Here is a 15,051-nt window from a genome sequence, read left to right on the forward strand (position 1 = left end):
GTGTGTGTGTGTGTGTGTGCGTGCGTGTGTGTGTGTGTGTGTGTGTGTGTGTGTGTGTGTCTGAGTTTGTAAAAGCAGATGATTATTTTTTCTCATACAGAAAATAATAGGATTCGAATTTTGAAATTGTGTTTGAAATTTGATGCTTAATTTTTATTGATATTTTATGCTTAATTAATAGCATCTGGTTTGTTTGACCTGCACACCCTAGCATAATTAATAAATCTATTTGCATTAGCTATGCAAACTCTTGGGAGCAAAACTAGTTTAAGAAGCATACGCAACACGTCCAGTTCAGACGTCTGGTCTCAAACCTCTTCTTGACTTCAACATCTGTTGCGCCCTACCTTCTCAATTCGTATTCAGTGTTGAGTGTTTGTGTGTGTGTTTGTGTGTGTGAGAGAGAGAGGAGAGAGAGAGAGAGAGAGAGAGAGAGAGGGGGGGAGAGAGAGAGAGAGCTCTGTTACCCTCTCTCTCTCTCCTCTCTCTCTCTCTCTCTCTCAGAGGGAGAGAGAGAGAGAGGGGGGGAGAGAGAGAGAGAGCTCTGTTACCCCTTCGTTCTCTCCCTCCCTCTCTCTCTCTCTCTCTCTCAGAGGGAGAGAGAGAGGGTAACAGAGAGAGAGACAGAGAGAGGGAGAGAGAGAGAGGGGGGGAGAGAGAGAGCTCTGTTACCCTCTCTCTCTCTCTCTCTCAGAGGGAGAGAGAGAGGGTAACAGAGAGAGAGACAGAGAGAGGGAGAGAGAAGTCTTTCTCTGCAGAGACTAGAGAATGGTTAGTAGAGAGATGTGGGCGACACTAAAATGATCATGTATCACTTATTTAATTAATTTAAATAGTATATAATACCCCTCACAGATTCATGATATCATAGAATGAAACATATACTTAGTTACATAAATATTCATGCGATGAAATGTGCATTAATGATGACTAAACGTCTATAATTAGACCCACTTTGACCAATCTGTACTCAAACAAGATCTAAATCGTCCGCCCGCACCACCCGTTTGATTTCTCGCTGCCTTGAAACCTCCATAGATTGCATTCAGGCTCGACTTCTACTTGACTACTTAGCAGTAATGACTTCATTACCTCAGAAGGCCTGTTTGGAATGCATGCAACGCTCCGAAGTGTCTTCTGCTCGGATACAGGCCTGGCTGCCAGACCTCCCCCAGGGCCAGCACACGTCTGGCAGGCCGGGTCTGAGCGGGCGGTCCCCAACCAGGGGTACCTGTGCCTCAAAACCGCTCAAGAACAGCTTACGGAAGAATGCTATAAAACGATAAGGTTTTATTGACATGCAACCATGGTCCGACAATAAGTAGGATGACTGTTTCTTTCCATCTCTTGTGGGCTATAGTATCGCTCCTGTACTGTTATCGGTGTAACTGTGGCGTGTAGGATAGAAGGTTGTTTGTTAAAAGGTAGAGTTTAGGGGGGGGGGGGACTTGTCAAATGTGTAGTGGTTCCCAACCTCTGGTTCGAGAGCCCAGTTTGGGTCGACTGTATGCATGAATCGACGGCTTGATGATTCGTAGCCACTAGCATAACTCCTGATCAGTTTGTGTGGTGCGATAGGTGTGCAGTACTCCAAAGTCGTTTGGGAGGCATCGGGATAGTAAAACTGTGTTGGAATTGGATGGGTCTATGTAGTCTAAAGTGGTTAGCATAATTCATGTGGAAAATAGGTTGTGTAAGGTTGCAAGAACAAAAAGACAAGATTGCGGAGAAAATAAACACCGCCATCCAGCCTAACTTCTTCTCCGGTAATTTTTTGAGCATCAAAGATACTATAATTTGAAATCAGCTGAAGATGGCAATGTCAACATTGTGCGTGATTAGTCCGAATAAATGGCCGATTATTATTTTTTTTATCGGATCCATGTCTTAAGTAACATTCAACAACCGAAACAGAAAACTGAATTGAGTTTGTCTGCAAAAGAAGGACTTCTTCGGTCTCAGCCGTCCCAAATACAATTATGTCGAAGTGCGCTGCCTGCTTCACCGTTCCCCTCCCCCCCCCACCGCCCTGCAGGTGTGGGCCTGGAAGGAGAACGTGTGGGAGAAGGAGAAGGGCACCCTGATGGAGCGCTACACGGTGGAGCAGAGCAAGCCGCCGTCGCAGGGCGGCGCCGTCCTCTCCACGCTGACCATCAACAACGTGATGGAGTCCGACTTCCACTCGCCCTACAACTGCACCGCCTGGAACTCCTTCGGGCCCGGCACCATGATCATCACCCTGGAGGAGAAGGGTGTGTGGGGACGGGGCGGGGCGGAGCGGAGGGGGGGGGACGGATGGACTGTTCTGAAAGGTGACACGTTATACCGCCGGGCGTGAGTGGGATTAGCCGTTACGAGCCGTTTTGAAAATCTGCCTCTTCTGACATCACGAGTGGGCGTGTCACCTAGATGCATGACGGATAGATGAGCGACGTTTGCTACAGTTCCCTTGGTAGGCTGGTAGACTGATCTATCCGTCATACATCCAGGCCGATACGCCCACGTGTGATGTCGGAAGAGGCAGATTTTCAAAACGGCTCGTAAAGGCTTATCACACTCACACCTTGTGGTATAATATGTCACCTTTAAAAAATAATACACAGGAGTGAAGCAAAAACCATTGGCAAAATGCTTTCCCACCCGTTTCACCCGGAAAACTCTGGAAAACCACTTCTAACGAGAGAGAATCACGCAACCCCCTCTGTGCCTTATGATGTCGTATGGGAGAATGATCGTTTTTTATCTTATGCATATGTAACAGCTTTCAGTTGTTATCTCCGATTAGAATTTAGATGACATTTGCAATTCATGATCATTTTAATTAAGGAGGATTTGTGATTCATTTTATGTTTGGGTCGCTTTTTCCAAAGCCTAAGTAATTCGGGGACCTTGGAATGGGAAATTTGTATTCCGTCTTTCTCTAAAACCTTTTATGTGTAATGGTACAACTCTGCACTGTACTGTGCTGCTGTCGATAACTGAATATTATTTTACCTCACCTCCGACTCTTGGTTCATTATCTACGCCTCATCTGCTGCCGGAGAGTCATTGTAAGACTCGCAGCTTTCCACAGTGATGGGGAGGGAGAACGGGGAGGGGGGGGAGGGGGGGTGGTGAGTGTGCCAGATAAAGAGCTGGACCACTCCACACTCGGAGGGAGGAGAGAGAGGGCTGAGTCGCCCCAGCTTCTTCCACTCATTAGTCGTGTACCTCTGGGTTGGCCGCTTATCTGCAGTACACACACCCAGCAGGGCCTCGGGCTGGGGCAGCCTCTGCTATCCACTATCCCTAACAAAGAGTGTCTGTGTGTGTGTGTGTCTGTGTGTGTGTGTGTGTGTGTGTGTGTCTGCGTGTGTGTGTGTGTGTGTGTCTGTGCATTTGTGTGTGTGTGTGTGTGTGTCTGCGTGTGTGTGGGCTCGTATGCGTGACTATGTGTATGAGCGTCTCTGCATGCGTGTGTGTGTGTGCGCGTGTGTGTGTGTGTGCATGTTTGCGTGTGTGAGGGCGCTTATGCATGCTTGTGTGCGTGTGTATTTGTGCGTGCGTGCGTGTCCGTTTGTATGTGCGTGTGTGTGTGTGTGTGTGTGTGTGTGTGTGCGTGCGTGCGTGCGTGCGTGCGTGCGTGCGTGCGTGCGTGCGCGCGCGCATGCGCGCGCGTGTGTGTGTGTGTTATTGCAGATATGGTGCCGGTGGGCATCATAGCCGGAGGAACCGTGGGCTCCTCCATCCTCCTGATCATGATCCTCGTGGCCCTCGCCTTCTTCCTCTATCGCCAACGCAAAGGCAGTGAGTACACACGCTGTAGCACTCCATCACCAGCTGTGTGTGTGTGTGTGTGTGTGTGTGTGTGTGTGTGTGTGTGTGTGTGTGTGTGTGTGTGTGTGTGTGTGTGTGTGTGTGTGTGTGTGTGCGCGCTTTTGTGTGTGTATGTGGGAATATGAAGGTGCGCTTTGAACGGACAAATCTTTACATCGGGAATAAATGTCGCGTTGTGCACTTGTGTGTACATTGAAATACAAAAGTGTGTGTGTGTGTGTGTGCGTGTGTGTGTGTGTGTATGCATCCATCAGTTTTGCTTTCATCCCCTCTCTGTCACGCTGCCATTAGCCATCAGAATAAAACGTATGCCACCCCGCAAAGCTTTTTATTCAAATGAGATTAATGAATATTCATTCAGGATGGCAAACTGCCTTTAACCGCCCACTGTAAGTTTCTCATTTACCTTCTGTCTACGTTGAGTTATATGCGTTCCCTTACGCCGTCTCCTACACACATACACACGCCAGGCCGCAAGATAGCAGGCCGTATTAAACGACTGTAAAAGGATGGATAAACAGGAACTGAAATGGTAAATTCCTATAGTGTGCATCCTATATATATTATTATGACACGATAGACCAGGGTTTACTGCTATAGATGGGGGGGGGTGGGGGGAATGGTTTGCATTTGTCGGCCACATAATGATATATAAATAAGATAATAAGCATAAATAAGCCTCCAACAACTCGCCGGATAGATGATAGCTAACACCATAAGCTATTAGGTCTCACACTCGGGTACAAACACGCACACGCACACGTACCCGCACTGATTTGCATAAGGGCCAATAACCATTGTCGGGCAGCGGGCTGCAGAAGTATGGCGTGACAATACCGTATTACTTTCAGCTCCTCCTGGTTTGATATGATTACCCTTATTGTGTCAGGTAATGCCGTACCATCAAATAGGTTCCTCTGTTAACCCTACGAACGGAAGAGGGACACAAATTTACAAAAGACGAAAGGACAACAAGTCTTTTTTATGAATCGCTATGTTTTATGAAAGTTCCTCACCGCAGCCGTCTGATTCCTGTCTCCTTTCTACTCACCTCCAGGTCGCCGCGGGGTCACCTTAGGTAAGCCCGACATCAAGGTGGAGACGGTTAACAAGGAGACCCACAGCCTGGAGGAGGAGGCTGACAACGTCTCCACGGCAACGCGCATGGTCAAGGCCATGTACTCGGTGAGTAGACCTCGGCGGGGAACACCGTGGGCAAGTCTGGACTGCGCTACGGAGAGCACTGGGTGGACGGTCTGAAGAACGCACATACACACACACACACACACACACACAGACACACGCACACGCACACACACACACACACACACACACACACACACACACACACACACACACACACACACACACACACGCACACACACAACAGCCTAGCATGTAGCCTAGCCTGTTATAGCTTCAACCACTGAAAACAGACTTTGCCCCGCACAGGGTGTCTACACAAACACACCGAAGCATACACACAGAATACACACAGTGGAAAAGAACAGACATGGTTTGAGGATGCTTGTGAGCATGTGCAAGCAACCTTACACACATCGAGACAATGGTTGTGATGGTGCGCAGGAACACAACATCAACAACAGCATGGAATTAACACATGTGCATGAAATAACATGATTTATATAATGACTATAAAAAGTGCAAACAGGCATATAAATATGCTCATAATAAGTAACCACTCGCATGACACACACACACACGTACACAAATACATACACACACACACACAAACACACACACCAGCTTGAGTGCTATGAGGGTTAGGAGACCAACTCCTTTGAAGTGAGCAGGTAATTTGCAATGGTGGAGGAAATCTTGGATTCAGGAGGCAAAACTGTGCCGGAGCTTCTTGCTCCACTGGTGCACTGAAGCATCTGATCTGCCGTGCCCCTGGGTTTGGCTAATTGGTAAAAACAGATGAATGACTCAAAATACTGGAATTACCACCTCCGGTCATTTATTGATTTGCTGCCGGGTTACTGCTCTCGGAGGCTCTAGTGGCAGGGCAGGCACACTGCATTCTGGGAGCAGCTGACCAGAGAATATTTATATATATACTAGCTGCTGGCTGGAGCAATAAACAACCAGAAGGGTTTGAATCCTTCAAACAAGGTACACATGTGCTCTGGGACGGACCGAAAGACAGACAGACAGAAGGACGGATGAAGGGAAGTACGGGACATACTATCTTTCAAGCACTAACCGTTTTTTTCCCTCCTGATCTCCTGTCAATTACGTCTGAGAAAAAGACCAAAAAAAAACCTGAACATGTGTTCTCCTTGTTCCCTCTCCTTCTCGTCTTTCCTTCGTACTTTCCTTCCTTCTTATACCTGCTCCTTCCTTCCTCCTCCTTTGCTTTCTCAACCACCCCCCCCCCCCCCCCCCCCCCCCCCCCCTCTTTCCATCTGTGTCTGTGTTTCGTTGTTTGACGGTTTCAGTTTCTGCCCTCTGTCTCCCTCTCTCCCTCCAACCAGCCGTTCAAAGACGACATGGACCTCAAACAGGAAGTGAGGAGCGACTCGCTCGACACCCGGGAGGAGTACGAGCTCAAGGTCAGGAGGGGGGGGGGGGTTAACACACAGAGAAGAGAGACGGGGAGGTGGGTGTGGAGGCCAGAGGAAGTGGCCTGTGGTGTAGGATCGCTGGTGGGGGTCCGGCATGGGTCACTGCAGGGTTTAATCGCCACTTTCACTTTCATGTGGTCGGCGGGTGAGACACAAACTGTGTGTGTGCAATAACACACACGCACAAACGCACACGCACACACACACACACACACAGACACACACACACACAGATATACACATACAAATGGAGACGCACGCACACAAAATTTACTCGTAGTTGTTTCGATTAATGAGTGTCCAAGAGATTATTTCCTACATTGAGTCCCCAGACAAAGACGTATCGTTAGATTGAGTTGCACACCCATTTGAAGGTAAACGTTGTACACTTCTTCTTTTACGTTCTGATGATATTTGTTCATTAATCATGTATTATAGGTCATGTTTAGCGATTATCACTGCAATTATTTGTCATTATGGGAAGCCATTGTTATGTTTGAAACTGCCATAGTCTTATGGTATATTTACCTAGAGTAAGGACATTACATTACCACAACTCTCTTGAGTCCTCTCCATATGCCGGCATATCTTCAAAAATAATTCCCATAATGCATTCTGAAGTAAGAGCCCTAAAATTAAACATCCATGGAAAGTTTCTGCTTCAACAACAAGACATTTTCTCTGACTATATATCAATGTGGTTTAAACCTGCACTCAGTAAACGCAAAAAACGTATCAAACCCAAATTATTAACGTTATGGATGTGCCTTTGATCCATTCATTGTTCGGCCCGACCACTGTGACGTCGCTGTCTCGTCCTGTCTGCCCCGATTCCTCCCGGCTATCAGAAATGACCATCAGGCAGTTTTAACAAGATATTAAATAAAATCTAGGGCTGTCAAGCGATTAAAATATTTAATCACGATTAATCGCATTGATGGCATAGTTAACGCACGATTAATCCTAATTTTTTTTTCGATGCTAAATATCCCTTGAATTCTTTGTCCCATTAATTTTTCTAATTTTAATGCTCTTATCAACATGGACAAGTGCATCGGCTTGCCTTGTGCAAATGTTTTTTTATTGATAACAACATTGGCATATACTGATCAAAACAGGACGCTACAAAAAAAATGCCTATAATACAATTAAACGATGAACATAAAAGATATGCCTTGAACATAGCAGTCAGGCTACTGCTTCTTTGTTTTGAACCAAAAAAAAATAAATAATAATAATAATAATAATAATAATAATTTGCGTTAATCGCGCGTTAAAAAAAATAACGCCGTTAAAATTGGTTTGCGTGAACGCCGTTAATAACGCGTTTAACTGACAGCTCTAATAAAATCCAAAAGAAATCTGCGGCTGACTTTCCCCCTCCTCGCCCCTTCCCAAGGACCCGACCAACGGCTACTACAACGTCCGCGCCACCACCCACGACGAGTCGCGGCCCCCCTCCCACGCCGTCCACTTCCAGGGGGAGTTCCGCTCCCCGAACCCCGCCGCAGGAGGAGGAGGAGGAGGAGGAGGCACCGGTCCGGTCGGGGGTGCCACGTCTTCCGTCGGACCCCCGGGCGGGGGCCCCGGCGGCCCCGTCAACCCCGGGGGCGCGCCCGGTTCCCGGGCCGGCTGCTACGACCCACGGCCCCCCTCCAGGATGTCCCACGCGGGCTACGCCCAGTTCAGCACCTACTCCCGGGGGGTGCCGGCGCAGAGTCAGCAGCAGGGACCCCCGCCGAACCCGCCGCTCCAGTCTCCGGGGGAGTACCCCGGGGACTGCGGCCTGCTGGACGGCTCGGGCCAGATGCCTTACGACGCCTACGGCGGGTACCCCTCCCAGTACCCCAGTTACCGCATGGGCTTTGTCCCGCCCATCGAGGAAGGCCCGGCGTATGAGATGTACCCGACAGGACAGGGGGTGGGGCAGCAACCGGGACACGGGCCGGGACCGGGACCGGGACACGGACCGGGCCACGGACCAGGGCACGGGCCAGGGCACGGGCCAGGCCACGGGCCAGGCCACGGGCCGGGACACGGACCAGGGCACGGACCAGGGCACGGACCAGGGCACGGGCCAGGGCACGGGCCGGGACCGGGACACGGACCGGGACCGGGACACGGGCCGGGACCGGGACACGGGCCAGGCCACGGGCCAGGCCACGGGCCAGGCCACGGGCCAGGCCACGGGCCAGGCCACGGGCCAGGACCGGAACAGGGGCCAGGGCAGAGCCCGGAAGCGGGGCTGAGCAAGTACGGCGGCTCCTCTCGTTTCTCCTACTCCTCTCCGCCTTCTGATTATTCCAGACACACGCAGAGGATGCAGACTCACGTGTGAAAGAGAGAATGAAAGGAGAAGGAAATGCCACGCACATTACACAAAAGACACACAACTGGACTTTATTTGCTCGGGCGCTAATCCAGTCAGACCTCTCGGTAAAGGTCCTTCTTTCCACTCGCTCCCTTGCATTTCAAATCCACACTACACAACCACAGTGGCGCCCCGAAGCACAGATTAAACATCAAACAGCATTCATTATCAACACATCACCCCATGTCGTCCACAGCAGTACATTAATTTACTCCCCACGAAAAAAAACCTTGTCAGTGACTCTCAGAAGATCTTTATTGACTGCGATGCTCCACACTGACATCAGAGAAAGCAAAAGCCACTATCAGAATTCCAGAGCCAAATGAAAGAGTGGACAACAGCGGGGCACATTGTCATAGAGCAGAGGAAGAAGGAGAGGACGAGGTGGTCAAGGTGCTCTCTCACACATATTTTTGGCCCTGGCTCCTTGTCTTTCCACCACCTGTGCTTCTTGGGTTACATTTGTAAAAAATGCAAAATTACCAATACCGATCTTTTCAAAGTCCCTACCAATCCCTTGTATAACCCTAAACAGAATTCAGTAAAATGCAGTACATTTTATTATTATTTTTCAATTATTGACTCTTGACACTTTTGCAAAAACACACACACTCACACCTACACACAAGTTGTTCATGTACCGTGTGTTTCTATGGTGTATTTTTGTGAAAAGGCAGCTTGGACTTGCGTATATCGGGCACTTTGAAAACTCTTTCCGCCATTTGAAGATATTTGGCCAGCGGCTTGGCATACAAGATCTACCTTTATCGAGTGATCAAATGTGGCTTCCTTTCAACTACATTTAAAAAGTGCCAATGATGATGTGTTGAAAAAAAAACACACATGAGTGTGTGTAACCACTGGCACCTCTTTTTTTGTAAAAGGCAAAGGGACGATGGTCACGGGGCAATAAGAGGGGACATTTTGTACAATCCGCATACATTTTTCTGAGAAGAAAAGACAGGTGACTCGCCTGAGATTGCAACAGTGCTCGTGTTTGTTTTAATACAGTGCGTCTCCCACCTTTCGACTGAGATAGTTGCTGTACTAATTGTGTATTGGGAGGACATTCATGCTAAGTCCTTAGCATTCCACTCAATTGTGACGGAGGTATGATTCTTTATCCAATCTTCCCTCAAAAGTATTTGTTTGCTTCTCACTTGCACAGTATTGTTTTGTGTGTGTTTTTCTTCATGTATAGATATACTGAAACATCAGAAACCGTAAGGCATTCAGAAATATTTTTTAGTATTTTTATATGGAGTTGAGGACCAAAGGTTCAGAATTTTGGAGGTGGGGGAGGGAGGGTGTACTTTTTCATGTTTCTGCGGGGAATCTATAGTTGTTGTAAATGTTTTGAAAATATTACACATTTTGACGAGTTTTAACTAAAAAAATACAATGAATCCATTTGGGATTAAAACAATTCAAACGTTGCGATCAATCATTCATTATTCCTCTTCATAACATTTGCGTATTCATTTTTTTTTATACTTTTAACAAAAGTGTAATCATTTTGTCACTTCATTAAAATCAATAAAGTCATCCAAATATTTTCTTGAATAAATATTTGACAAGACTTAGAATAAAATAAATGTTAATTGTTGCCATTTGTAAGATCACGTACGTATGCAACCAAGTATCAAATCAAAGATTCTATATTCAACTCGTGAAGGTTATTTCAGAGCTGCGTTTGGGTTCTACATGCTAAAACATGCTAGCTTCCATAAAAATCACCAAAAAGTATGGATTATTCTGTGGCGCTTATTGACCCAAACTATTGAATCAGTACTAAGCTCTACTAATATTATATTACTCTACTACTAATACAGATTTATAGAGCTCAAAAGCTTATTGAAAAAATGAAATTGCAAAACATAACCTAACCAATTACCCCCCCCCCGACCCCCCTTGCCCAATGGCACTGACTACAACACCCACAATTCAAATCGACTCTAGCTCGGTGTCAGAAAACGTTGGATTGTGTAACAACCCTTCCCTTTGTCAAATATGCTGTGTGTGTTTGTGTGTATAGCATATTATTTGTTTTCATATGTACCGTACTAATGCTCTACCTGATTTTCAAAAACAGAAATTGTACCACTTTTCAAAACACAGTAATATGTGAATTCCCGGGTACATTAATTTTCCTACCTGTGTATAAATAGGGGCTCATGTCTCATGTTTTGTTGATAAGAGTGTTGATATGACTCATAATAATTATCAGCTTGGATTTACCATAAAACAATCAATCATTGTTTTTGGTAGAGGGTCATCTTCCACAAACAGGATTAGTGGATCCTGGCCTCTACATAATGGTAAAGGAAATTAATAAAAATAGTCACATGACTCAAGAAAAGTGTAGGACAGGAAGTGAACAATGGCAGTATTCATCTTTTAACCAACATCAAGGATAACATTACTCTAAATACCATTGCAGAGTGACCTTTGTTTATATTAAAAATATGAGGCAGCAGCAAACCCAACTTTAGACAAACTGATGGTTCGATTTCCAGAAAAATCCTTCAGCATTTCTAAAGAAAGATTTCGACCCCCTGTCCTGTCGGTTTTCGCCTGAAAGTGGTGCTGTCCCAGCTGTTTGATTTCAGCGCTTGGATACACTTTAATGTGAGCAGACTATGCAGAGACAGTGAGGGCCATCTCGTACAGCCTTAAGGGCTGATTATGGTTCCACATTTACGCAGCGCAAGGGGGTCTACGTCCTTGCGGACCCTCCTTGCGTCCACCACAAGAGCCTGACGTGCGCCTCCCAAAAACTGTAACCTTCCATCGAGGCAATGCAGCAGCAAGGGCTGTGATTGGTCCGCTCACTCAAACCCGACGCAGACCCAAAACAGGTTCACGACTGCGTCGAAGCGTCTGCGTGGTCATTGTGTTGCGTGACGTGGGGCCATAATCAGCCCTTTACTCCTCAGGGCTGGCAGTGATTTGTTCATGAAACCCAAGAGCCGCGGGCCTTGTAAATTGTTCCATCTGCTTTCAAAGAGGCAATGAGATTTTGTAGTCTCTCTGATGCTATTTCGCCATAACAAAGCATTTTGATCCCATAAAGCCAAAATATTTTTTATTGCCATATTTTTAATACATCATTTTACTCGCAGTCTACCCCAGCGACTCTTTCATTACGTTAATCTCTTTTATCGACAGAAATATCGGGTGAAACTTTGCAATTCCAATAGCAGTGGAGGAATGTCTTTGTTGTGATTTTTTGGTGTTACTTAGCTGGGAGTGTCAGCAGATGGAGATGAACACCCTTCATCTTTCACTTTATATGTTGAGCACAGCTGTGGTGGCTGCATACCATTAACTTGTTACAACCTCTTTACGGTGTTGTCCCTGCAGACCTGTGTGGCAGACTTGCATGCAAAGTGACCTTGTGCGGTGTGCTGAGTGACTTTGATAAAATAAAAGACTTGGAGGCCAACGGGAAAAATCGCCTCGGCCATCTTGACACTTGCCGGCTAAAGGAAACAGCTTGGCAGGGGTGCTACTTCAACTGAGAGAACAATCTTTGCTCTTTTCCGTGAGTTATGACTCACACATTCACAATCGAAAGAGACACATGAGATATAGTACAGTATTGCGACCATCATGAAAGATCTATTCATATATTTTTTTTTTTTCTAAATGGCCGGAAAAAACGTTGAAAACGTTAATTTTCAGCCGTGGAAATATGAATTGATTCTTGTTCATTTTTTGTTAGGCATCGTTTCATGTGTAATAATCACTGCTTTTGTTGTACTAGAATGTAGGAAATGTTAATCTAAAAAATCTGAAACTAACATTACATCATAAACCCCCGCCCCCAATGTAACAAATACAGTTGGTTAAATCTGCGGACTCCTATCTTGACCTTGTATATATATATGTGTGTATGTTGGGATGTATGTAAGGGAGGGGATATTACAGAATATCACAGCGTAATGAGCTCAATGTGATTTTGTTCTCAATCGTCCATTTTCATTGTCATTGATGTCTTCCTTTCTTTAAAAATCTGTTTTTAAATGGTTTTATTTTGACTTCAAATTTCTTATTTTTTTATGTTTTTCTTTGTATAACGTCACACTGTTCCGTTGCCTCTGGAGGAATCGTCTGGTGTCAAAGTGTCTGAGTGAGTTTCTTTAGACAGTATTCTGCTTTACATTCTACTGTCGGGTTGCAGGTTGCCAGGAATGGAGGGAGTGGGTGTGGTACATAATCTTGTAATGTGTGTATGCACCAGCTATTGATGGAGAAGACTACCTGCTAGCCCTTGCCCCTCCTCCCCTCTTCATTTCACTTTCGTTTTCAAAAAAAGATGAGGGTAAAAGAGGGAGCGAGACAGTGAGGGTAAATGTAAGGACATACGTCACTTGGCCTTCAGGACAAATGAAAAAATGAGGACGATAGTCTGCAGTGTGAAGACTTCCACGTCACTGTATGCACTTGAAACTGTTTGAATGGACCTGTGTTAGTTAGTGTGTGCGTGAGACTTTGTTTGAGTTGTTTTTTTGGGTTTGCGTGGCCAAATGTATGTGGGCATATATCCTCCAAATTGTTATCACCATATTGTTATTTTATACGTTATTGTCCTAACCGAATTCAGTATTAGGTTTCTGGCTTTCAAGTTCTCTGCAAGTGTTCTTCTTGAGGACACATGTACAAAAATACGTGTGTGATATTGAAAGTCACTTTTTAAGCCATGGTCATGTTTTTTTTTTTATTATGGTGTCCTTTTTTCTTTTTTTGATTGTACGTAATTCTTTTTCCACAACTATACTGAGAATAAAAGAGGTCACAGCTTTCATAAGTACAGCGAAAAGGAGTCCAATTATTTTGCTAAGGACCGGAACTCTCACCTTTCAGTATGTGTGTTTGCTCCCTGTCCAAGTCGTGGCTTTCTTTCAATGGACTTCTTTCAATGGACACTTTTCCTCGCAACGAAAAACACGTGCAAGCGTTTAAATACAGAATAAATTTAAAAATAACTGGTGAAAATAACACTTTCTCAGGTTGAGAGAGCAAAGCGTTGCCATGGGGATAAATTACTTTCCTCCATTCAGCATCTAGAATGGAGGGTACTGGTGACAGAAGGCAAAAGGTGCCCGAGCATCTACAGTATGTATAGTTTGAAGCCAAGAACAATGGGGGAAAATGCTCCATGTTTACCTGAATGTCAATACATGGAGCATGTGGGCCTCAAGCTGGCAGCCAAACGCAATTCTCTGCAGAGTATACACTCTCACACACACACACACACACACACACACACACACACACACACACACACACACACACACACACATACGCACACACACGCACACACACACACACACACACACACACACACACACACACACACACACACACACACACACACACACACACACACACACACACACACGCGCGCGCACACACACACACACACACACGCACACACACAAATCATCATACTTCCATTCCAAGGCCCCGTTTTCAGGGGTTTCTCATTCCTTTCCTCTGTCGTGTGGTTGGATCTCCTGCTGTGTTGTGGAAAACATTTACCTGTGTGACGGTACACTCTCTTCTTAACTCGCTTAATTTCTGTTTCCTCCTTTCCTCCCTCTGCACTCCCTTTCTGCATCTCTCCTTTTCTATACTCTCTGTTTCTTCCCGTCCTCTCCTCTCCTCTCCTCTCCTCTCCTCTCCTCTCCTCTCAAGCTACACTGAGAGGATACACGCACAATTGGCCAGCTGTAGTCTGGTCGAGAGAGCATGAAATAATCCAATCGAGAGAGAGAGAGAGAGAGAGAGAGAGAGAGAGAGAGAGAGAGAGAGAGAGAGAGAGAGAGAGAGGAGAAAAGGAGATTGACAGTCAGAATGGCGGAACAGAGGGACAGCCTGACAGCACACCATCCAGACAGACGGACAGACAAAGAGTATTACACAGGCTTGCTGCCAGTCTCTAGTTTGTGTATCGACGATCATTCCTCCTTTGGCATCCCCCTCCACCCCACCACTCCCCCTTTCCTCCCCTTCCCTCCCCCTCCCCTCCCCAAGGCATAATGTCTCCAATAACCTTCAGCATTCCACCCCCAACTCTGACGCCCTTCGTTCCCATTTCAGTCATTGCATGGATTATGGCCCATCTCACACTTGGCACAGCACTAAGCGCCAGAGATATATTATCATATTAGTGGAGAATGATGTAATGCATTCCAAGACATTTTGTCCTTCGCACATCCTCTGGTCCCTCAGCGGATGATGTCACTGGTGGTTGTGTGTCTTCAGTGGGAA

At 46.1% G+C, this 15,051-nt stretch overlaps 1 protein-coding gene across 1 annotated transcript in view; it reads left to right on the top strand.

Annotated features, from left to right (window-relative positions):
* The window catches only part of kirrel1b (kirre like nephrin family adhesion molecule 1b), a 10,032-nt gene extending 1,379 nt beyond the window's left edge, over positions 1–8,653 (top strand). The window contains exons 2-7 of the mRNA XM_056596174.1: positions 2,036–2,252; positions 3,679–3,786; positions 4,874–5,001; positions 6,315–6,392; positions 7,804–8,333; positions 8,377–8,653. Of these exons, the coding sequence (XP_056452149.1) occupies positions 2,036–2,252; positions 3,679–3,786; positions 4,874–5,001; positions 6,315–6,392; positions 7,804–8,333; positions 8,377–8,653 (1,338 nt within the window). The remainder of the gene's footprint in view (positions 1–2,035; positions 2,253–3,678; positions 3,787–4,873; positions 5,002–6,314; positions 6,393–7,803; positions 8,334–8,376) is intronic.
* Positions 8,654–15,051: the final 6,398 nt, after the last annotated feature.

This window comes from Gadus chalcogrammus, chromosome 8, assembly GCF_026213295.1.
Source record: "Gadus chalcogrammus isolate NIFS_2021 chromosome 8, NIFS_Gcha_1.0, whole genome shotgun sequence".
In the NCBI taxonomy this organism is placed as follows: domain Eukaryota; kingdom Metazoa; phylum Chordata; class Actinopteri; order Gadiformes; family Gadidae; genus Gadus; species Gadus chalcogrammus.